The sequence below is a fragment of the Bombina bombina genome, chromosome 1, assembly GCF_027579735.1.
Source record: "Bombina bombina isolate aBomBom1 chromosome 1, aBomBom1.pri, whole genome shotgun sequence".
Taxonomy (NCBI): Eukaryota; Metazoa; Chordata; class Amphibia; order Anura; family Bombinatoridae; genus Bombina; species Bombina bombina.
The window spans coordinates 1,031,572,692-1,031,597,885 of NC_069499.1; the positions used below are offsets into that span (position 1 = coordinate 1,031,572,692).

The 25,194-nt window shown below is 40.4% G+C and overlaps 1 protein-coding gene across 2 annotated transcripts in view; it reads left to right on the forward strand.

Annotated features, from left to right (window-relative positions):
* DDX27 (DEAD-box helicase 27) overlaps window positions 1–25,194 on the forward strand; it is an 86,925-nt gene that overhangs the window by 40,270 nt on the left and 21,461 nt on the right. For both annotated transcript variants that reach the window (XM_053719411.1, XM_053719447.1), the window contains exons 13-16: window positions 138–219; window positions 991–1,168; window positions 20,850–20,956; window positions 21,045–21,147. In XM_053719411.1, coding sequence (XP_053575386.1) covers window positions 138–219; window positions 991–1,168; window positions 20,850–20,956; window positions 21,045–21,147 — 470 coding nt within the window. The remainder of the gene's footprint in view (window positions 1–137; window positions 220–990; window positions 1,169–20,849; window positions 20,957–21,044; window positions 21,148–25,194) is intronic.

The window sequence follows — 25,194 nt, forward strand, 5'->3', positions numbered from 1 at the left end:
GTGAATTCCTACTTTTCCTTACCATCTTGCATTCATATGCTTACTTACCAGTTCTTGCATATACTATTTTTTTTTCTCTCCTCCTTTTTTGGATTTCGCTTTCCATTGACCTGATTTTCATTGTAACTTTTTTCTAGGCGTTTTAAAGAAGAGCAAATCGATATTTTAGTGGCAACAGATGTAGCAGCAAGAGGGCTTGACATACACGGTGTGAAGACGGTGAGTACATTTTAAACACTTTAGTACATTGTCTTCTAAGCAGTGTGTGTGTGTATATGTATGTGTGTGTATATATGTGTAGATATAGATATAGATAGATATATATAGATATAGAGAGAGAGAGAGAAGTGCACTCTCACTTAAACGTCATCTACCAGGGTGCTAGTAGATAATAATAAACAGCATACAGAAAAAACTTGTACTTGCTGGATTTTTCAAAAACAGATTTTACTGTGACCGTGTAACGTATATATTATGTATATGTGTTTGTGTGTATAGTACTCCATTTCAAAAGACATTTTAAATGCTTTTTTTAATGGTCTGCACTACTTGTTGGGTATGTTTATAGTATCTACCCAAAGTGTAGACAGATGCAGTTTGATGTAAATGAGTTTGGCCATTTATCCTAGGCAGTCACAGTTTGTAGTTTTAGGTAAAATACTTGGGTTATAGAATTTTGCTTTCTATCCTCTTTATGGGGTGTGAGACAAGCACACTTTATACGTAAAAGCAAGAGGGGTTTAATGTCCCCTTAAATTGTTCTTATATATCCTAAATAGAATCCAACAGGTTTTTACTCGGTCCGTTCATTAGTCTTCAATCTTGGTGTCTTAATGAACCTATAGTTTAGCAAGTTATCATGGAAGTGGTCTATGTGTAATGCTTTAAAACCTCTATACAAAAAAGGATGAACTACAGAGGATATATATTGTTGGAGAGGATAGTTGCTGTACTGCTTACATCACTTCTTATCTCCAAATCTCTCATCAGGTGATAAACCTGACCATGCCTGCCACCATGAAGCATTATGTGCACAGAGTAGGCCGAACGGCTCGAGCCGGCAGAGCTGGTCGCTCTGTTTCTCTGGTTGGGGAGGAGGAAAGGAAGATTCTTAAGGAAATTGTGAAAAAAGCACAGACAGCAGTAAAAGCACGAATAATCCCTCAAGGTAAGATGGGTTGGTGGATTGCTGAATCCCAAACAATATAAAAATGGACACACAGCTAGCAAACTTTCAGCACTTGTATATCAAACTTGCAGCTTGTTTATTCGAAAATCGAACTGGGCAATATTGGGAAACATGCAAAACATTTTTTTTTTATCAGACTGTGGCTGAGAAGGGAAAGATTTATGTAACAACAAAAGTATAACGTACCAGCGCAAATTAACCTATATTGCCACTCTTAAAAGCATCACCTTCCAAGATACTATATATACAAGATAATTTAATACAAAGACAACAGAGGGTGCTTCCAGCTATAGGATAATGGAATAATGAACACCTTAACCTAAGGTTAGACAAAAATATGTCTTATTATAGACCTTTTAAGCAAAAACTTAAATAAATGAAATAAATGGATAAGAAGGCACTTGAGCTATAAGTTCACTACGTTAATATAAGAAGCAATCGTCTAGCTTGCAATTGGATTTTTGAGTTCTTTCGGGAGACTAGTTAATCTATATAAAAAATGCTTTTAAATCACCTGGATACAAAATATATCAATAGCATGTTAAAATGTAGTATTTCTCGATTGTAGCGATCTAGGATAATTCATAAATGTCACAGATTGAAACAATTCATAATTATAATGATCATTTAATATATAAAAACTAGTGTAGCATAAGTAAAACAAACAATAGTAAATCTCTGTGTTAAAAAATTAATAAATTAAGAACAATTAATTTTGGAGGAGATAAATTTCCCTGAAATAAAATTCTAAACCCAAACAGAAAATCAACTTTACTAATTTTCCAAAATATGACACCGGTGTCTATCGAATACTATATCCGCTAACCCTTATTTAAAAGTATTACTAGATAGTCAAGTATTATGCACTGCTAAAAATGCAAAAAGATATGATAAAAAGTTCGGATTTTTCCCAAAGTCTTTTTCTGTAAAAGGCCCTTTTTTTTTTAAATTCTTTACCGTTTGTTTTCTTACCGCACCTTCTCTTTGTATACTTTTTGATATGGTTTTTGGAAACACAGGCGAAAGGGGTGAGTTGTTCTCATCTGTTAATCTTTCTCACTTGGCGGCTTACGTTATTCCAAGCCCGCCAAAACAGTGATTCTGTGTCCTGAACTCTACGTCCTCATACGTCAATGTCGGTGTTGTCGGTTAACTCCTTACTTGCGCAAGTAATCTAGAACCAAGTCTCCACCCACACCGCTGTCCGATATCTTTTCAAAGCTCTGCTCTTGAGTACTGTGTGTACGCAGACCACTTTCAGATTTCCACGGACACGGATCCTTAGGGGGGGATTAATTATTACTTCTAGTACGATCCACAGTTCCACGAATCCAAACTCTCACACTTAGCTTTTCTACGCGTTTCACCCATATTATTAGGGCTTTATCAAGATCAGACTTTAACATTTTTTTATCAGTCTTTGTAATGCATATATTCATTTTTTAACATGTAAAGGGACAGTAAAGTCAAACTTTCATGAATCAGTCTATGTAATTTTAAATAAACTTTCCATTTTTCTTCTGTTATCTAATTTGCTACATTCTCGTATCCTTTATTGAGAAGCATATCTAGGTAGGCTCAGGAGCAGTAGTGCACTGCTGGGAGTTTTCTGCTGATTGGTGGCTGCACATATATGGCCCTGATTAGCAACCCAAATGTGTTCAGCTAGCTCCCAGTAGTGCATTGCTGCTCCTTCAACAAAGGATACTAAGTTAATGAAGCAAATATGATAATAGAAGTAAATCTATCTGAATTGCAAAGGAAAAATGTTTAGTTTCATGTCCCTTAAAAGTAAACCAAAGTCAAGGTATACAAAAGATAGTTTAAAATCTTTTAATTAAAAGGGACAAACATTTTTTTTTTTTTTTTTTAACACATTCAGTCCTCACTGTCAACAATTGTATGGTATATTCTACAGTGCGTAGTAACTATTACTACCCTTGTAAAATGTACCGCTAATAAAATTCTAGACAAAATATACAGGCATAGCAAAGTTCATAAATATTGGAGCAGTGTTTTTTTTTGCAGTAGGTTCTGACAATAACTTTCAGTGTTAATAGATAGGAAAAAGTATAGTGTCTCAATATTTAGTAAAAATAATAATAAAAGGGTTAGCACTATATGGCAGCAATGTTTGCAACAGTGTATAGGTACATTTTGTAAAAAAAATAATATATATATATATATATATATATATATATATATTTATATATATATATTTATATATTTATATATATATATATATATATATATATATATATATATATATATATATATATATATATATATATATATATATATATATATATATATATATATATATATATATATATATATATATATATATATATAATAAAATCTCTCATGCTTGATCTGGAGCAAGAAAACTTAGATTTGGCTTTGGTATCCATTTTAAATACAAATTTATAAAAGTTTTGCAATTCCCTAAAAAGCATTTTCAATCAACTAAAGGGACATTAAACTACTCCTGCTTTGTTTGGAAGAAAACCAAGATTACAGTACTTTGGGACAGAGTAGTAGTAGTTGTCGCTCCTGTGAAGGCGAGTAAATTGGACAAATATTTCAAAGTTCCTACTTTCTCAGATGTTTTTCCAGTTCCTAAGCAAGCTTCGGAGATTGTTTCTAAGGAATGGGAGAGACCAGGTATTCCCTTCTCTCCGTCTCCTATTTTCAGAAAGATGTTTCCTATAGCTGACGCTATCAAGGAGGCTTGGCAAACGGTTCCTAAGGTAGAAGGGGCTATCTCCACCTTAGCCAAGCAAACTACTATTCCTATTGAGGATAGTTGTGCCTTTAAAGACCCCATGGACAAGAAGTTGGAGGGTCTACTTAAAAGGATTTATGTTCACCAGGGTCTTCTGTTGCAGCCGGCTGCATGCATTGCTACTGTCACTAGTGCGGCAGCTTATCAGTTTGATGCTCTGTCTGAGTCTCTGAAGTCTGAGACGTCATTGGAGGAGATCCAAGATAGGATTAAAGCTCTGAAGTTAGCTAATGCTTTTATTACGGATGCTTCTCTGCAAATTACTAAATTAGCAGCTAAGAGTTCAGGGTTCTCTATCCTAGCTCGCAGAGCTTTATGGTTAAAGCCTTGGTCTGCGGACATTTCATCTAAGTCTAAGCTTCTAGCTATTCCTTACAAGGGTAAGACCTTGTTTGGACCTGGCTTGAAGGAAATTATCTCTGACAACACGGGAGGTAAGGGTCATCTCCTTCCTCAGGATAAGAGAAATAAACAAAAAGGACGTCAAAATAATTTTCGTTCCTTTCGCAATTTCAAGGGAAATTCTTTTTCTTCCTCCTCTAAACAGGAAGGAAACTATTCTCAGTCTAAGCCCACTTGGAGACCCAACCAGCCTTGGAACAATGGTAAACAGTCCAAGAAGCCTGCTGCTGACTCCAAGACAGCATGAAGGGTATTCCCCCGATCCGTGACCGGATCTGGTGGGGGGCAGACTTTCTTTCTTCGTTCAGGCTTGGGTGCGAGATGTTCAGGATCCCTGGGCTATAGAAATAGTGTCCCAGGGATACAAACTGGAGTTCAAAAATTTTCCTCCTCAAGGAAGATTTCTTCTTTCCAGATTATCTGCAAACCAGATAAAACGAGAGGCGTTCTTACATTGTGTTAGAGACCTTTCTTCCCTGGGAGTGATTACTCCCGTTACTGTACAGGAACACGGGCAGGGTTTTTATTCAAATCTGTTTGTAGTTCCCAAGAAGGAGTGAACTTTCAGACCTATTTTAGACCTCAAGAGTCTGAACAAGTTTCTCAGAGTTCCATCTTTCAAGATGGAAACCATTTGTACCATTCTTCCATTGATTCAGGAGGGTCAATTTATGACAACAGTGGACTTAAAGGATGCATATCTACATGTTCCTATCCACAGAGATCATCACAAGTTCCTAAGGTTTGCCTTTCTGGACAGACATTTTCAGTTTGTGGCTCTTCCCTTCGGACTGGCCACGGTACCCAGAATTTTAACAAAGGTTCTGGGGTCTCTCCTGGCAGTTTTAAGACCGCAGGGCATTGCGGTGGCGCCTTATCTGGACAATATTCTAATCCAGGCGCCATCCTGTCAACAAGCAAGGTCCCATACCGACATAGTACTATCCTTCCTGAGAACTCACGGGTGAATCTGGAAAAAAGTTCCTTAATCCCGAAAGCAAGGGTGACTTTCTTGGGAACTGTAATCGACACTATATCTGAGGATTTTTCTGACAGAGGTCAGGAAATTAAAAGATTCTAGATGCCTGTCGTGCCCTTCAGTCCAATCCTTGGCCGTCAGTGGCCCAGTGCATGGAAGTAATCAGACTGATGGTGGCGGCAATGGACATCATTCCATTTGCTCGGTTTCACCTCAGACCTCTGCAGTTAAACATGCTCAGGCTGTGGAATGGAGATTATGCAAACTTGTCTCCTCGAATAACCCTGGAGCAGGAGACAAGGGATTCACTTCAATGGTGGTTGTCTATGGATCATCTATCCCAGGGTACATGCTTTCGCAGACCATCCTGGGTGATTGTGACAACAGATGCCAGCCTTCTAGGGTGGGGAGTTTTCTGGGGTCCTCTAAAGGCTCAGGGAGTGTGGACTCCGGCGGAGTCTGTTCTTCCTATAAACATCCTGGAACTGAGTGCGATCTTCAATGCTCTTCTGGCCTCAGTTGGCTTCGGCCCAGTTCATAAGATTCCAGACGAACAACATAACGACAGTGGCTTACATCAATTATCAGGAACGAGGAGTTCCTTAGCGATGACGGAGGTGGGCGGAGGCCCATTCTTGCCATCTGTCAGCGATCCACATCCCAGGGGTGGACAACTGGGAGGCGGACTTTCTGAGCAGGCAGACCTTTCATCCGGGAGAGTGGGAACTCCATCCAGAAGTATTCTCCAGCCTGATTCGCAAATGGGGTTGGCCGGAGTTAGATCTCATGGCATCTCGTCAGAATGTCAAGCTTCCGAGATACGGGTCAAGATCCAGGGATCCCCAGGCAGAACTGATAGATGCTCTGGCAGTTCCTTGGTCCTTCAGCCTAGCATATATTTTTCCCCCGTTTGCTCTTCTTCCTTGGGTCATTGCTCGAATCAAACAGGAAGAAGGCATCAGTGATCCTCATTGCTCCTGCGTGGCCTCACAGGATTTGGTATGCCGATCTGGTGGAAATGTCATCCCTGCCACCTTGGAGACTACCATTGAGGAAGGATCTTCTCATTCAATGACCCTTCCTTCATCCAAATCTAATTTATCTGAAGCTGACTGCTTGGAGATTGAACGCTTAATCCTATCCAAGCAGGGGTTTTCTGACTTGGTCATTCAGGCACGTAAGCCTGTAACTAGAAAGATTTATTATAAGATATGGCGTAAATATCTTTATTGGTGTGAATCCAAGGGCTACTCATGGAGCAGAGTTAGGATTCCCAGAATTTTGTCTTTTCTCCAAGAAGGATTGGAGAAGGGTTTATCGGCAAGTTCCCTAAAGGGTCAGATCTCTGCCTTATCTATTTTATTACACAAACGTCTGGCTGATGTCTCAGATGTTCAATCCTTTTGTCAGGCCTTGGTTAGGATCAGGCCTGTGTTCAAACCAGTTTCTCCTCCATGGAGTTTGAATTTAGTTCTTAAGGTTCTTCAAGGGGCTCTGTTTGAGCCTATGCATTCCTTAGATATTAAGTTATCTTGGAAGGTTTTATTTCTTGTTGCTATTTCTTCAGCTCGAAGAGTGTCTGAGCTTTCGGCGTTGCAATACAATTCGCCTTACCGTATTTTCCATTTGGATAAGGTAGTTTTACGTACTAAACTAGGGTTCCTTCCTAAGGTTGTTTCAGACAGGAACATTAATCAGGATATTGTTGTTCCTTCCTTGTGTCCTAATCCTTCTCAGAAGGTAAGGCTTCTGCATAATTTGGACGTAGTCCGAGCTTTGAAGTTTTACTTACAAGCAACTAAGAACTTTCGTCAGTCTTCTTCTCTGTTTGTACTTTTCTCTGGAAAACATAAGGGTCAGAAAGCTACGGCTACCTCCTTTTTCTTTTTAATTGAGGAGTATCATTGGCTTTGCATATGAGACTGCTGGACAGCAGCTTCCTGAAAGAATTACGGCTCATTCCACTAGGGCGGTTGCTTCCTCATGGCCATTCAAAAATGAAGCTTCTATGGAACAGATTTGCAAGGCTGCAACTTGGTCTTCTCTTCATACTTTTTCTAAATTTTACAAGTTTGATACTTTTGCCTCGGCTGAGGCTGTTTTTGGGAGAAAGGTTCTTCAAGCAGTGGTGCCCTCCGTTTAGGTTCCCGGTCTTGTCCCTCCCTTATCATCCGTGTACTCTAGCTTTGGTATTGTGTCCCACAAGTAAGGATGATGATCCGTGGACTCATTGTGTTTAAAAAGATTTTACTTTTATTATCAAATTTGCTTTGTTCTCTTGGTATTCAATGCTGAAAGCTAAACCTAGGTAGGCTCGTGTGCTAATTTCCAAGCCCTTGAAAGACCCCTTTCTCCGTGCAGTTTGTCAGTTATTTACAGCTAGAGAGAGCTAGTTTACATGTGCCATATAGATAACATTGTGATCACTCCCGTGGAGTTACTTAGGAGTCTTCACTGGTTGGCTAAAATGCAAGTCTGTCAAAAGAACTGAAATAAATGGGCAGTCTGCAGAGGTTTAGATGCAAGGTCATCACAGAGGTCAAAAGTATATTACTATAACTGTTAAGGTATTATCATTTTAACCAATACACATTATGGAGTAGACTGTCCCTTTTAAATAGTGTATGCTAGATTTGTGTTTTTGTTGTGATTTACACTTAAATTGAAGGTAACACAAAATGTGTGTGCACAACTAATACTACTGTTTAGATGCTTCCTAGCTGATAGGGACCACTCCCATAGACCTACTGGTAGAGAGGGACAATTCTCCATAGGCCTGATATGAAAAAAGTTATTTATTTAGCACTTACAAATATATACCTGTTGAAATACTCTATTTGTAGATTGAAGTAAACATTGTGTATAATATCACTTTAATCATCCTCTTACATATTGTGCCTTCTCTGGAAGCGAGTTGCAAAAAGACTACCTGCTAAGTGAAACGTGTGTTTTGTGGTGGTTTGGGACTTGCATAAGTCATCATGCTGTTTGTCAAAACTCTGACTAGGAGCAGTGAACTGCAAAAGTGCATTTTTCATGGCTAAAATAAACCACTCACTGTTTGATTTGCTTCCTAAATCTGATGCAATAAAATGACTCGGATGCTAGTTTTGTTAAAACTATATTTCTTTTTTATGACACGATGAGTCCACGGATCATCTTAATTACTAATGGGATATTTACCTCCTGGTCAGCAGGAGGTGGCAAAGAGCACCACAGCAAAGCTGTTAAATTAGCTCCTCCCTTCCCTCCCACTCCAGTCATTCTCTTTGCCTACGTTAGTGATAGGATGCAGTAAAGTGAGGTGTTATAATAGATTCTTCAATCAAGAGTTTATTATTTTAAAAGTGGTGCAAGATTGTGCTGCTTTGTCCTAGGGTGTATCCGTAGTCCACATCAGTCTCTTCAGTAGAGCAGTGGTGGCTTTAGAGAAATGGGAACTTGTGGGACATAATTCTCACTGTGCCTCCCATAAATTGTATGCTGCCCTGTCTCTGAAAGTCTGAGGGGATATACTCAGGCCTTTCTTTTCTACACAGGCCCATGTGAGGGAGTGGACCTCACAAGCCAAGTGAACTGCCCTGCTGTTGGGCAGCAATTTAAGGTAAGTGCTGACTTTAATTATATTCTGGGGAAGGATTTCTCTCAGACTAAGTGGGCACTTTATTTACTAAGGAGAGAATGAAGGGGGCCATTTAAGATTTAAACTCCTTTATTTTCTGGGACACCTTATCTCTCCTACTGGAGAGGACTTGACAGCATAGCAGGCACTGGGGTTCAGGGAACTTAAATTGGTGGTGGTTCTCTGGGGACTTAAGTCGCTAAACTGAGGGGAAAAGTCTCAGTGTGAGGTGATTGTTTGTTTGTATTACATTTTGGGCTAAGCCGCTGTCTAGCAAGCGGTAGACCCAATTTGTCTCCAGGTTTTTTTCAGTGGGTTCATTATCTCCCGGTGGCTTCTCTGTAGTTAACAATGGCGACCGGGAGATTACTTGTTGTACCGCCCACGATGGGCGGAGCTATGTGTGGCGCCAATTTGGCCCGCGCACTCTCCTGCACTAATTCTAATTTGCAGTAAGCGGGAAGAGTCACTGGTTACTAAAAATGACAGTGGCGTAAGGGTAGGGCCGGACATCACTTCAGCTGAGTTCCGGACATGTCTAAACAAGAGACCGGTTACTTACAAAAAAGACAGTAACGTCAAGTGCTAGACTCACAGTTCTTAGTGTCTGCACAGAGGTTGAGCCGGACAGCGTTACAGCTGAGTTCTGGACCTTTTTTAGGCTCAAATTATGTGTACCGTTTGTCTATGGTTACCTACGTTTTTAAAATATAATTGGTAGTAGAAGGGCAGATGGGCACCCCAGCCAAGGTTAGGCTGAGGTGTAAATATGGTCTGCAGTAGTTGCGTACTATGTTAGATTTTTTTTTCAGCACACAAAAATAAAAAGTTACACTTTAAAATTTAAAGAGACAAACGTTTTTATGTGTTAATAATTTTTTTTACAAAATGTAACCTGTTTCTTTGTCTAACTCATCCTTTGTGACTCAGGATGGACCTAGAGGCCCTGCTAGGTGTCTCTTGGTTTTATGCTTTGATGCTAATGGGTTCTAAAAATAGATTTTTCTGAAACTACTCCTCCTAAGCCGCATGCTATATAGGAGTCTATTGACAACGGTCATGATATGCCACAAATGTTTCCTAATATGTCCCAAAAATGTATAGCCCACACGCAGTGCCCTGTGCTTTCTCTCACACTCCACCTGGAGGTACCTTGCATTTCATGCATTGTCTGTTTTTCCAGTACTGTAGGGGAAAGTACAAGAGGACATATTTTTTTTTTATTCAATGAATACTGTGACTAATTCAGTAGTAACTATTCCAAATGTTTTTTCCTGTAACCTGAAAGAGGAGGATACTTTGGTGGTATCTGAGGGTGAATTCTCGGACTCGGATGGGGTAATACCTTTATCTGATCCGGAGATTGTTTCCTTTAGTTTTAGCTTGAATACCTCCATTTGTAACTTGTGGAGGTTTTAGCTACCCTGGACGGCTCCGACACTACCGGCGTAGTCTATCCTAGAGAGTCCAGTAATTTATACTAATATTGTGATTTGCCCTTAATGGTGGAAGTATTTCCTGTACCAGATAGGGTTATACAGATATTTGCTCAAGAATAGGAGAAACAAGGTATCTGTTTTTCTCCTCCCCTATATTTAAAGGGAGGATTTCTATAGCAGACTCTATCAAGGAGTCGTGGCAGAAGGGAGATACTATTCTCATAGAGGATAGTAGTTCCTTTTAGACCCTATGCAGGAGAAGGACCCTATGGTCAGAAGTTAGAGGGTTTAGATTGTCAACCTGCAGTTGGTATGGCTGTCACCAGTGCGGCGGCATACTGGTTTGATGCGTTGCCTGTTTCTATTGGGCAGACACCCCTCTCGAAGGGATAGAATGAAGGCCCTTAAATTAGTAATCTCCTTTAATACAGAGGTTTATTAAACTGGGAGCTATAATTCAGGCTTTGCCATATTGGTCCGTAGAGCATTATGGTTAAAATCTTGGTCTGCGGATGTTTCATCCACAGGATGAGAGAAATAAGCGAAGGGATGTCAGAGATAATTTTAGGTCCTTTCGAGATTTCTAGGGAAATCCTTTCCATTCTTCTCCCAAGCAGGAGCAGTCTTAGTCTTCATGGAAGACCCAATCAGTCTTAGAATAGGAGAAAACAGTCCAAGAAGCCTGCTGTCCAATCGAAGACGGCATAAGGGCCTGCACCCGATCAGTAAGGTGGCAGGTTTTCCTCCTATCAGGCTTGGGTTTGTGATTTCATGATATGTACATTGTGGCCCAGGGATGCAAATTAGAGTTCAAGACTTCCTCCCAGGGGCAGGTGTCTGCTTTCAAGATTTTCGGCAGACCAGACTAAATAGAGAGGCGTTTTTACGCTTACGAAGCCTCTCTGACCTGAGAGTGATAGTTCCTGGTCCAATCCAGGAATGAGTCCTGGGATGCTACTTCTATCTGTTCGTGGTTCCAAGGAGGGAACCTTCAGACCTATTTTAGAACCCAATCAGGGTTCTTGGACTGACGTATTTAAGATAGACGCTATCGTTCCATTCTTCCTTTGGTCCAAGAGGATGAACACGGGAGATTTGAAGGATGCATACTTGCATCTTCCCATCCACAAGGACTATCTCAAAATTACTAGGGTTTGCCTTTCTAGACAAACATGCCAGCCTGCCTTTCAACATGCAGGATAACGCTCGATTTTTCCTGTGGTCTCCCGGATGGAAGGTGAATTTGGTAAAGAGTTCCTTAGTTCCACCTACATGGGTAGTTTTCTTGGAGAGCTATATTAGTGTCCTCGTCAATGAAGCTGACAGTAGTCAGGAATTCGAGGATTTTGATTCTTACCTAGCACTTCAGTCCCATCAGTGGTTCAGTGCATGTAGGTAATTGGGCTGAGGGTAGCGGCAATGGACATCCTTCCAGTTGCCTGTTTCCACCTTAGTTCTCAACAGTTAATAATTCTTGGTGGTATCTCCGAATTCTTGCTCCCAGGGAACCTGCTTTCGCAGTTCTGGGTGAATGCATCAACAGATGCCAGTCTTTTGGGCTGGGGATCTGTTTGGGACCCTCTAATAGCAGGGATCATGGACTCGGGTGGAATCGGTTCTTCCCATAACCGTTTTGAAAAAGTAAATATCTCCTAGCCTGGCCTCAGTTAGCGTCATCCGGGTTTATCAGGTTTAAGTTGGATCTTACTTTAGCTGTCGGGGGCTCTGAGTTTTCTTGGCCATGAAAGATCGTTCAGTGGGCTGTGACTCTCGATTGCTGTTTGCTGACTACCTGTATTCCAGATGGGATTTCTGAGAGGGGGTCTTAGTAAGTAAGCAGACTTTTTACCCAGGGGAGGAGGAAGTCCAGCCGAATTCTCAATGGGGTCAGTTAAAACTGAATCTCATGGCTTCTCGTCTCGTTATCTTGGAATTTCAGTCTTGCATACTTAATTCCTCTAATTTTTTCTTCTTAGTCTTGGCTCGAGCTAAGCAGGAAAAGGCATTGGTGATTCCCTTTTCACCAGCGTAGCTGTGTCACTTCCTCCACCTGGGAATTCCGTGGGGGAAGGACCTTCTACTTCAAGGACTTTTTATCCAAAAACTGTTTCTCTGTAGCGGACTACTGGAAGATGGAAGTTTTATTTCATCCAAGCATGGATTAGGAATTGATGAGTGAGACCATGAATCAGGCTCGTAAGCATGTATCTAGGAATATTTTACTCATGACGTGACATAAATATTTTTAACTGTGTGGATCCAGGGATTATTCCTGGAGTGGAGTCAGGATTTGTAGAATATTGTCTTTCTCCAAGAGGGTTGGCGAAAAGACCATCGACAAGCACCCTAAACGGTCAAATTTATGCTTTTATCGATTTTATTACTCAAGCATCTGGCAGATGTCCCAGATGTACAATTCTTTTGTCAGGCCTTGGTCAGGATCAGGCCTGTGTTTAAGCCAGTTACTCCTCCATGGAGTCTTAATTTGGTTTTAAGAATTCTTCAAGGGGCTCAGTTTGAGCCTATTAATTCCTTGGATATTAAGTTGTTTCCTTGGAAACCTTTATTTCTTGATACTATTTCTTCTGCTCGTAGAGTGTCAGAGCTTTCGGTACTGCAGTACGAGTCTCATTACCTTAACTTATTTTTCATTTTGTTAATGTAGTTTTTTCGTACTAATTTAGGATTTCTTCCTAAGGTAGTTTCTGATCGGAACATTAATCAGGAGATTGTTATTTTTTACTTGTGTCCCAATCCTACTTCTCAGAAGGATCTGTTTCTGCACAATTGTCTTCTGCATTGTTTGTAGTTTTCTCAGGAAAAGGTAAGGGACAGATAGCTACGGCTACTTCTTTCTTTTTGGCTGAAGTGTATAATACTTTTTGCGTATGAGACTACTGGACAGCAGCCTCCAGAGAGAGTTACGACTTATTCCATGAGGGCTGTTTCCTCATGGGCATTCGAAAATGAAGCTTCTGTGGAACAGATTTGCAAGGCTGCAACTTGGTCCTCTCTTCACACTTTTTCAAAATTCTATAAATTTGACACTTTTGCCTCGGTTGAGGCCGCTTTTGGGAGAAAGGTTCTTCAAGCAGTGTTGCTTTCCGTTTAGGTTCCCTGTCTTGTCACTCCTGTATCATCTGTCTACTCTAGTTTGGGTATTGAATCCCATTAGTAATTAAGTTGATCCGTGGACTCGTGTCATAAAAAAGAAGAAAATCTATGCTTTTCTGATAAATTTATTTCTTTTTTTGACACGATGAGTCCACGGCCCGCCCTGTTCTTGTAAGACAGGTTGTTGGTTATTTTAAACTTCAGACACCTCTGCACCTTGGTTTTTCCTTTCTTTCCTTAACTTCAGTCGAATGACTGGAGTGGGAGGGAAGGGAGGAGCTATTTAACAGCTTTGCTGTGGTGCTCTTTGCCGCCTCCTGCTGACCAGGAGGTGAATATCCCACGTGTCAAAAAAGAAATAAATTTATCAGGTAAGCATACATTTTCTTATTCTTTTTATATGTTTCCTATCTTTACTTTGTCTTTTTTTGTGTTTTTGTTCTATATTTCTTCCTCAGTCAGTCCCTATTTACAGTATGGGTTAAAGAGGCATGAAATTCAAAATTAAATTTTTTTTTTTTTTCCTATGACATGGAGAGTCCACAATGTCATTCCAATTACTAGTGGGATATTCAACTCCTGGCCAGCAGGAGGAGGCAAAGAGCATCCCAGCAAAGCTGTTAAGTGTAACTGCCTTACCCATAACCCCCAGTCATTCTCTTTGCCTCTGTCAATGGAGGTTGTGCGAAGTTGGTGTCTGAAGATATTTAATCCTTTTATGGGTATTTTTCCCTGCAAGCAAGGATTGGGGTTTAGCTGTGTCCACGTCAATCTCTTCAGTAAGAGTAGTGGTGGCTTTTAAGCAGTTAAAAGGCGGTGAGGTAGTCCTTGCTTTTTATTTTAACACTTTGCTTCCCCGTTACAAAAGTCAGCGTTGGTTACTCTGCTCTTGATTTCCCTACAGGTCCATGACAGGGTACCTGCCACACCTAAGGAGCAACATCTGTCCTGCAGGTAAGTGCCTTTGCCTTCTAGGTACTGAAGGCCAGCAGCACTTAAGGGGTTAACCTCCTAGGATCCATTTTCTGGGACAAGTTATCTTATTCTTAGTTTAAGGATACAACCTTGGGGACAGAGTTAATTAAGGGCTTCTCTGAGACCTATGATTCAATGCACAGTAGAGGACAGTTAGAGAGGTTTTGCACTTGGCTGTGAAGTATAACTTTATTGTAGGCACAAAATGTTATTGGAGACTTTTGCATTGCAAACGGCGCAATTTTAGTGAAGCAGTGGACATTTTTGCATGGTAGAGGAAAGAGATTGTGCTTAGCGGTTTTCTATATTAAGCACTTTCCTGTTTACCTGCATATTATAAGACAGAGTTAGTCAGTGGTGGTTGTTGTTGTTGTATCGTTTCTTCTTTCTTTAGCTCGCAATTTTTGGTGCAATGTTTTTTTTTTCTCCCGCTCACGTGATGCCCGCTATTCCGGAACGGAGCTCAGTGAGTTTGTGGTGCGTATGCATCGCACGTCTAGTCGGAACCTTGATCGCATCTAAGTGGATTGTTAGAGGCAAGATCAGTATAGCATCAGTAAAGTCTGCCTTTTCAATTGCTACTGGGGTAATTTGTGGTGATTTAAATGAGTTTTTCAACCTAAATAATTTTTTGATAAAAATTTTCTGTGGCTACAGTAATGGATTCTGATTTAGATCAATCAATGTCTGTAGACAAGTGCTTACTATGTTTAGAGGCTCAAATTGTCCTGCCAATGCAATTTAGTTCCTCATGCTTATCAAAGACTCTAAAGATAAGTTACTCCTTTCTGTGCCAAGTGTCTCTCAGGAAAATGCTGTGCGTGACATGCCTCAGCTTTCTCCTCAAACGTCCAAAGCATTAATTGTTTCTCATTTTGTGTCCGATTAACCTGTGGGTGTTTATTTACCTGGGGATTTTGCCTCTCAGGTTTCCTCTGCAGTAATGGCTGCTTTGTCAGCTTTCCCTGCATTGTTAAGTGCAAGAGAAAATCTAATCATTTGCCTGTTACTAAGGCTTCTGACTCTAGGACTGCATTAGCCACTCTCGGTTGTCTTATGAGGACAATACTTCAGTAGCTTCTGAAGGTGAGATCTCAGATGACACTTTAGCAGAAAAATCTTCTAAATCTGAAGAGATTAATTTTAGATTTAAGCTTGTACATCTCTGGTTACTATTGAAGGAGGTCCTAGCTACTTTAGAGGAGTCTGAACCTTTGGTTGCTGTCAATCCCACAAAGTCTTCTAAATTGGATATAGTATATGATTCCTTATCTTCTGAAGAGGTTTTTCCTGTCCCTAGGAAGATGTCTGAAATTATAGCACAGGAATGGGATAAGCCAGGGGTTCCTTTTTCCCCTTCCCCTGTTTTTTAAGAAGATGTTTCCTGTTGCTGACTCTTAGTGATTCATGGCGCACTGTTGCTAAGGTAGAAGGAGCTATTTCTACTCTGGCTATAGAGGATAGTTGCTTTTCTAAGGACCCAATGGACAAGAAGCTTAGAGGCTTGCTTAAAAAAGATGTATATCCATCAGGGATTACAGTGGCAACCTGCAGCGAGTATTGCTACGGTTGCAGGAGCTGCATTTTATTGGTGCAATGCATTGTCTGATCTTATTAAAGTGGAAACTACAATAGAGGAGATCCAAGACAGGATCAAAGCTCTCAAATTGGCCAATACCTTTTATCTGTGATGCCAATATGCAGATAATTTGTCTGGGAGCTAAGATGTCTAGCTTCACGGTACTAGCACGAAGGGCTCTGTGGTTAAAATCTTGGTTGGCCGATGTCTCTTCTAAGGCCAAGCTTTTGGCTTTACCTTACAAGGGAAAGACTCTGTTTGGACCTGGTATAGTGGAGATCATTTCAGAGATTACTGGTGGAAAGGGAGCTTTCCTACCTCAGGACAAGAAGAATAGACCTGGAGGTCGCCCGACTTATTTTCGTTCCTTTTGTAACTTTAAAGGACAAAACTCCTCCTCTTCAAAGCCAGATCAACCCAAATCCACTTGGAAATCCAACCAGCCCTGGAGCAAGGGAAAACAAAACAAGAAGCCTTCCGCTGACTCTAAATCAGCATGAAGGTTACACCCCAGATTCCAGTATGGATCAGGTGTGGGGCAGGCTTTCTCTTTTTCGTCAAGCCTGGATATGCAATGTCCCAGAGCCTTGGGAGGTGGATATAGTATCCCAGGGTTACAGAATGGGTTTCAAGTCTTGATTCAAAGAAGGGTTTAGGAGCACCGAGTCTGAAACAAGTTAAAATATTTTGTTTTATTGAAAATTATTGTAATTCACACAGGGTCCAGTGATCTAGTATCCCAGGGTTACAGAATGGTTTTCAAGTCTTGCCCTCCACGGGGCAGATTTTTCTTGTCAAGGCTATCCTCAAACCAAATAAAGGAGGCCTTCTTAAACTGTAAAAGACCTATACTTTTTGGGAGTTATTGTTCCTGACCCTCTAAAAGAACGGGGTCTAGGTTCTATTCAAATCTATTTGTGGCTCCCAAAAAGGAGGGAACTTTTTGGCCCATTCTAGACTTCGTGTCACAACAAATTCCTCAGGGTTCCATCCTTCAAGATGCAAACTATTCGTTCCATTCTTCCTTTGATTCAGGAAGGTTAGTTTGACAACTATAGACCTGAAGGACGCATACCCTTATGTTCCCATTCACAGGGAACACCATCAGTATGAGGTTTGCTTTTCTGGACAAGCACTTCCAATTTGTTGCTCTTCCTTTTGGTCTGGCCACGGCTCCCAGAATGTTCACAAAGATTTGCTGTGGCGCCTTATCTGGATGACAACTTGGTTCAGGCGTCATCGTTTCAACTAGCCCAATCTCATACAGAGATACTGTTGTCTTTTTTCTTCGTTCCCATGGGTGGAAGGTGAATTTGGAAAAAAAGTTCTCTTGTTCCATCTACCAAAGTGGGTTTCCTAGGTACTATAATAGATTGAACCCAGATAGGGACACCCCAGTCTCAAAACATTTCAAAAGTATGCACCAGGGAGATGCTTCATTAGTCTCTATACAGGCGTGGAGGAGATAGGGAGTACAAACTCGGTTATAAGGAAGCCAAATGGATCTTCCTACTAAATACCAGATACCCCAAAGGCATCAATAAAGAAAGTGATGTGAATTTATTTATTTAAGAAAATCTATAGTTGACAACTTCTTTTTGTAATTTCATATATCTTAGGTCATCTCTAACATATTATAAAGTTTATATTGTACTTTCCGGAATATGGGTCCCCTTTTTACTCTCTATTATAATGTTTGTGTACCTTTTAATAATTGTATCCATGTAGGAAAGGGTTAACCTTATTTATTTTAATTGATTGAGGCCCCTTTAAATGGAGGCCAGACGTGCAGCTTTCAAAAAGCAGTGATCAAACGTGGAGAACCACGCGAAACATATCTGCAGTCTGTTAAGCTGTAGCCCTGACCTCTTGTTAATGGAGCTTCAGCTCTGTACTTGTTTTTACTACGTACCCCGATAAAGACTGCTTTTTTATACTTTTTTGGCTGGTATTTTTGCACTTTTCCTTGGATTATCACCGCTTTCTAGTGGAAGTTGTTTGGGACCTTCATCCTGTGTAGCCCGGAAGTACACTTGGTTTCTACTGATTGCAGAGTGCGCCGGAAGCGCGTCAATCTGGGCTCCAGGAATAAAGGTCAGATGGAGGAGACAAGTGCCTACGCTGAAGACAACGCTGCCTGATGGCACGGATCCCTGGACTTGGTAAGCGCCACTTTACAGTTTGCTTGTACTATAATAGATTTCCCTGTCCATATTGATTTTTTCTGACAGAGGTCAGCATTCTTGCTTCCTGCCTTTCTCTCCAGTCTGCCTTTTCGTCCATCTGTGGCCCAATGCAATGGAGGTGATTGAACTGATGGTGGCATCCATGAACATTATTCCTTTTGCTTGGTTCCATCTATGACCGCTGCAGCTTTGTATGCTCCATCAATGGAACGGAGATCATTCAGATTTAACTCAAAGGATAAATCTGGACCCTCTGACAAGACACACTCATGGTGTCTCAGGGCACTTGCTTTCGGAGAACTTCCTGGGAAATTGTAACTACGGGCGCAAGCATGTCAGGCTGTTTGCTGTTTTGGGGACATATAAAGGCGCAGGGCCTGTGGTCTTGGGAAGAGTCCTCTCTTGCCATAAATATATTTGAGTTGAGAGCTATCTTCAATGCCCTTTTAGCATGGCATCAGCTTTCATAGATCCGATTTTATAAGATTTCAATCGGACAACATCACCTCAGTGGCTTATATCAACCACCAGGGAGGGACTCGAGTTCCTTCACCATGAAGGAGGTGACTCAAATTCTGCAGTGGGTGGAAGCCCACAATTGTCTCCTATCTGCCATCCACATTCCAGGAGTGGACAACTGGGAAGCATATTTTCTGAGCAGACATACCTTTCATCCTGGGGAGTGGGCTCTCCATCTGGAAGTGTTCTCTCAGATAACCCTCAAGTGGGGGGTTCCAGAGTTGCATCTGATGGTGTCATGCCAAAACGCCAAGGTTCCAAAGAGATCCTCAGGCTGTTCTGATAGATGCTCTAGCGGTTCCTTGGAGGTTTTCTCTGGCTTATCTGTTTCCTCCGTTCGCTCTCCTTCCAAGAGTCATCGCACGTTTCAAACAGGAGAGAGTATCTGTGTTTCTGGATGGCCTCGCAGGATCTGGTTCGCGTATCTGGTGAGGATGTCATCTCTACCTCCTTGGAGGATACTTCTGAAGAAAGACCTTCAGGGTCCTTTCCTCCATCCAAACCTAGATTCTCTGAAGCTAACTGCTTGGAGATTGAACGCCTAGTTCTTCGTGGTTTTTCTGAAGCGGTCATTGAAACTTTCATTCCGGTTCGAAAACCGGATACTTGCAAGATTTAAAATAAGATTTGGTGTAAATATATGTTTTATCCTTTTGCGCAAACATCTGGCAGACCTACCAGATCTTCAAGCATTTGTACAGGCCCTGGTTAGAATCAGGCCTGTGCTTAAACGTGTTGCTCCCCTGTGGAGCCTTAATTTAGTTATTAAAGTTCCAAAGTTCCAATTTAGTTCTTGAGCCAATGCCTGCTATTGATATTAAACTGTTGTCCTGGAAGGTTTTGTTTCTTGTTGCGATTTCTTCCGCTCGCAGGGTGTCTGAGCTTTCAGCTCTGCAGTGTGATTTCCCCGTACCTTGTTTTTTTATGCTGCTAAGACGGTCCTTCGTACTAAATTGGGGTTTCTTCCTAAGGTAGTGTCGGATCGAAACATTAATCAGGAAATTGTTGTTCCTTTTTGTCCTAATCCTTCTCAAAACTTGGATGTTGTGCGGGCTCTCAAATTCTACTTGCAAGCTACTAAAGATTTTAGGCAATCGTCTACCCTGTTTGTTGTTTTCTCTGGTAAACGTAAGGGTCAGAAGGCTACTGCTACTTCTGTTTCTTTGGTTGAGAAGTTTGATTCGTTTGGCTTATGAGACTGCTGGACAGCAGCCTCCTGAGAGAATTACGGCTCCACTAGGGCTGTCTCCTCTTCTTGGGCTTTCAAAAATGAAGCTTATGTGGATCAGATTTGCAAGGCGGCAACATGGTCCTCTCTGCATACTTTTTAAAAATTCTAGAAATTTTATACTTTCGCCTCGGCTGAGGCTTCCTTTGGGAGAAAGGCTCTTTAAGCGGTGATGCCTTCTTTTTAGGTTCTCCTGCCTTTTTCTCCCTGTTCATTCCGTGTCCTCTAGCTTGGGTATTAGTAATTGGAATGACGTCGTCGACTCTCCATGTCATCGGAAAGAAAACCTGATAAATTGCTTTCTTTTCGGACATGGAGAGTCCGCGACCCCACCCTTTTTAGTTACAATTCAGCAGTTTTTGTTTGTTTTTTTGTTAACCTCAGGCACCTTTTTCACCCTTGTGTTTTTCTTCCTTTCCATGTCCTTTGGCTGAATGACTGGGGATTATGGGTAAGGGAAATTACACTTAACAGCTTTGTTGGGGTGCTCTTTGCCGCCTCCTGCTGGCCAGGAGTTGAATATCCCACTAGTAATTGGAATGACGTCGTGGACTTGGAATTTATCAGGTAAGCAAACATTTTGTTTTATTGTTCAGATCTTTTTTTTTTTTTTTTTTTAATTTGTTATTAAAATGACTTTGCAAGTCTGTGTTTAACCACTGCAGAGTCTCTAGTGCTAAAATGATATGCTGAAACAAATTTGAGCAGGTCAGTTTTGCTCTATAGTGTCCTTTAACTGCAGATTTCAGAATTGGTTTTGAGAATGTGTAGTTGGGTAAGTTGGGTAATTTTTATGTATTTTTTATTTATTTTTTTTTAATGATTTTGCTAGATGTGATTTCCAAGTTTCGAGAGAGAATTCAAAAGTCGGAAAAAGAGGTCTATGCTGTACTCCAACTGGAGCGAGAAGAGAGAGAAATGCAGCAATCAGAGGCACAGGTGGGGTTGTCAACACGTTAGTATGATCATGACAACTACCTCCATTTGAATTATTCGTTAAATGTTTCAACCTGTGTTCTTCACCTAGATCGGTGTGGCCAAAAAAAAGTTGGAGACAGGGGGAAAGTCAGAATCTGCACAACAAGAAAGAAGCTGGTTCCAATCAAGAGAAGAAAGGAAGAAGGAGAAGCGTAAGTTAGATTCTTAATGGTTAATTATCCCAGAGTAGCGGCTCTTGGCACACATAAATTGTAAACTTATAGTCCTGGGAATCTATACCATTCAAAGGGACATTAAACAAAAAAACAGTATGTATCATGCATATGAAATCACACTATTCAGACATATACTTTTGTATATATTTGTGACCAAATCATCCGCAAGGACAGTTGTGAACTGTAACATTACCCATAAGCATACACCATATGGTGAAAAGTACACCTGACTATCATAGCTAAATCAGCTGGCTGGACATCCCATTCCAAAACCATGGGCATTAATATGTGTGTTGCCCAAGCCCCCTTTGTGGCTATAACAGCCACTTTAGGGAAGGTCAGACACTGATGTTGGACGACAACGTCTGGCTCACAATATTAGTTCCAATTCATCACAAAGGTCTTCATTGGGGTTGAGGTCAGGCCTCTGTGCAAGCCACTCTATTTCCTCTACACCAAACCTGTCTTCATGGACCTTGATGTGTGCACAGGTACACAGTCATGCTGGAGCAAGAAATGACCTCCCCCAAACTGCTGTCACAAAATTGGAAGCACTAAAATGTGTTTGTATCCTGCAGCAATAATGTGTCCCTACACTGGAAGTAAGGGACCTAGCTCAAACTCTGAAAAAAAGCCCCAGACCACTATCCCTCCTCAACCAAACTTTACAGTAAGCACTATGTATTCTAGTAAGTAGTGTTCTCCTGGCATTCACCACACCTAGATTTTTCCATCTGACTTCCAGATAGTAACACAGGATTCGTCATTACAGTGCACACATTTCCACTGCTCCAGAGTCCAGTTGCAGTGTGCTTTTGCTTAGAATTGTTCATGTTGATAAGTTTGTGTACAGCTGCTTGGCCTTGAAAACCCATTTCAGAAAGCTCCCAAAGCACAGTTCTGATGCTGATGTTGCTTCCAGTGGAAGTTTGGAACTCTTTAGTGATGCAACAGATTATAGGCGCACTCCAGCCCTACTCTGTGAGTTTCTGTGGTCTGCCACTTTATTCCTGGACTGTTGTTGCTCCTTGAAGTTTTTACTGACAATAATAGCACAGTTGACCATGACCCAGAGAGTATGGCAGAAATTTCACAAAATGACTTGTGGCATCCTAAGACAGTGCCATGTTTAAAGTCACTGAGCTCTTCAGTACTGCCAATGTTTGTCTTCGGAGATTTCATTGCTATGTGCTGGATTTTATGCATCTGTTAGCAATGGGTGTAACATAGTAACATAGTAGATAAGGTTGAAAAAAGACAAAAGTCCATAGTGTTCAACCTATACAAATCTAAAATACTTACAAAAAGCTCCAGTTAAGCTTAAATAACCCCACTAAAAGGCGACTCATTTAATACTAGCAATCATGTCCATGAATTTTGTTTATAAACAGAAATGTATCCAGACTGTTTTTAAATGTATCTAGGGTATTGGCATTCACTACCTCCTTTGGTAATGAGTTCCACAATTTTATTGCTCTTACAGTGAAAAAACGTTTCTGTTGCAGGAGATTAAATCTCCTTTTCTCCAACGTTATATTGTGACCTCTTGTCAGAAACTATTTTCTTGGAATAAACAGAGCTTCTGCCATCTCTGAATATGGGCCTTGAATATATTTATATAAAGTAATCATGTCGCCTCTCAAGCGCCTTTTTTTTCTAAAGAAAACAGACCCAGTTTGACTAGCCTCTCATCATAGGTTAATTTCTCCAATCCCCTTATTAGCTTTGTGGCCCTTCTCTGAACTTTTTCTAGTTCTGCAATATCTTTTTTTGAGATCGGTCCCCAGAACTGCACTCCATACTCAAGGTGAGGTGTCCAGGGCTTTATATAGTGACAGAATTATGCTTTCCTCCCTTGAATCAATGCCTCTTTCAATACATGCTAGTATCTTATTAGACTTTGAAGCTGCTGCTCTGCATTGTGCACCCATCTTTAGCTTGTTATCTATTACTACTCCCAAATCCCTTTCCTCCTCTGTTTGGCTAAGTTTTGTCCCATTTAAAAAATACGTTGCCTGCTTATTTTTACTTCCAAAATGTAGAACCTTGCATTTTTCCGTATTAAATCTCATTTTCCATTTACTTGTCCATACTTCTAATTTTTGCAGATCCTTTTTGTAATGAAAGTTCATCCTGCTCTGACCTAATGACATTACTTAACTTTGTATCTGCAAAAATAGAGATGTCGCTATTTAATCCTTGCTCCAAGTCATTTATAATTGGGGCCCAGTACTGATCCCTGGGGGACTCCACTGATTACCTTGTCCAATCTGAGTATGATCCATTTACTACTACTCGTTGCTCCCTATCTTTTATCCAGTTATTTATCCATTAGCTAACATTTTCAGCTATTCCCAGTCCCTTAATTTTGTGCATTAATCTCTCATGTGGCACTGTATCAAATGCCTTTGCAAAATCTAAGTATATCGCATCAACTGATTCCCCTTTATCTATATGTTTTACTGACTTCCTCGTAGAATCTAATTAGATTAGTTTGACATGATCTATTTCTCCTAAAACCATGCTGATTAGAACTCATAATCTTGTTTACACAAATATGCTCATCAATATAATCCCTTATCCCTTCAAATATCTTCCCCCACTATTGATGTCAGACTAACTGGTCTATGGCTACCTGGATCATCCCTGCTTCCCTTTTTGAAGAGTGACACCACATCAGCTTTACGCCAATCCTGGGGTACCATGCCTGAGGATAATGAGTCTTGAAAAATTAAGAGTAGAGGTTTGTCTATAACAGGGCTAAATTCCCTTAACACCCTTGGGTGTATTCCATCTGGGCCTGGAGTTTTATTTACCTTAATATTATCCAGTTTTTTCCTGATATCCTCTAAACATAACCCAGTTAATGGTATGGACTGGCATGTTCTATTTTGTTCCAAAGTATCATCCAATTGTTCCTCTCTTGTGTATACTGAAGAAAAAAACTGGTTTAGTACCTCGGCCTTCTCCCTGTATATTATTTATCATGCTACCTTCCCCCCTTTTTTTTTTTTTTTTTTTTTTTTTTCCTTTATTTAATATCCAACAGGTTAAACAAATTCATGCGACCAACTGTAGACACAGAGGAATAAACAATACAACAAAAACAAATACAGCTTAGTTAACTTAGTGCAGTATCTCACTAAATGCTTGCAAGGTAACTGAAAATATTGATAGTGAGAGAAAAAAAAAAACAAAGAAAAAAAACAACAAAGAAAGAAGTATACCTTATGTTAGGCTAACCTGCCTAATACTGAAATTCAGTGTTTATTCCACTCAATTAAATGATCACCTGTTGGAGAGGTTTTACTTTCCCCCTATAACTTAAAATACATCCAGTTAAGAACTGTCAATAACTTATGTCTTATTATTTTATCGGCAATCCTCATCCTTAACTGGGGTGAACCCAACAGCAAATAACAATCAACAAACAAACAGACAAACGAACAAAAAAAAAAAAAAAAGAAAGAAAAAGGGGAAAAGAAGGGAGAAAATAAACAAGGAGGGAGAGTAAGTGAATTACCAAATGCCCAACAACACCATTTCTGAGTTTCTAAATGGATGAATCAGGAGGTCAATTTCACTTGAAGGAAAAGATTTAATAAAAAATGCCCACTTCTTAAAGAATGAAATGACCTCTCGTTCCTCATTTAAATTAGTATCCATTTGCTCAAGGATACATTGTTTTTTTAGACAATTTTTGACCTCCGGAATACTGGGGGCAGTCCCTCCCCGCCATTTTCTAAGGATTAAATATCTGGCTGCTAATATGGCCATATTAACAATTTTAGTATTGCCTATCTGATCTTCTAAGTCCTTCCGTAAGAATATAATGTGAGATACCTCTAATCTCAAAGAGGAGGTTCCTAAAATAGTGTTAAGCCAGTATTGTAGTTTAGACCAGAATTGTTGCAGCTTTGGGCATTCCCAAAACATATGTATAAGATTAGCAGAAGGGAGAGAACATTTAGGGCAAGAGCTAAATTTAAAATTACCATACCGCGCTCCCTTTTCTGGAGTAAA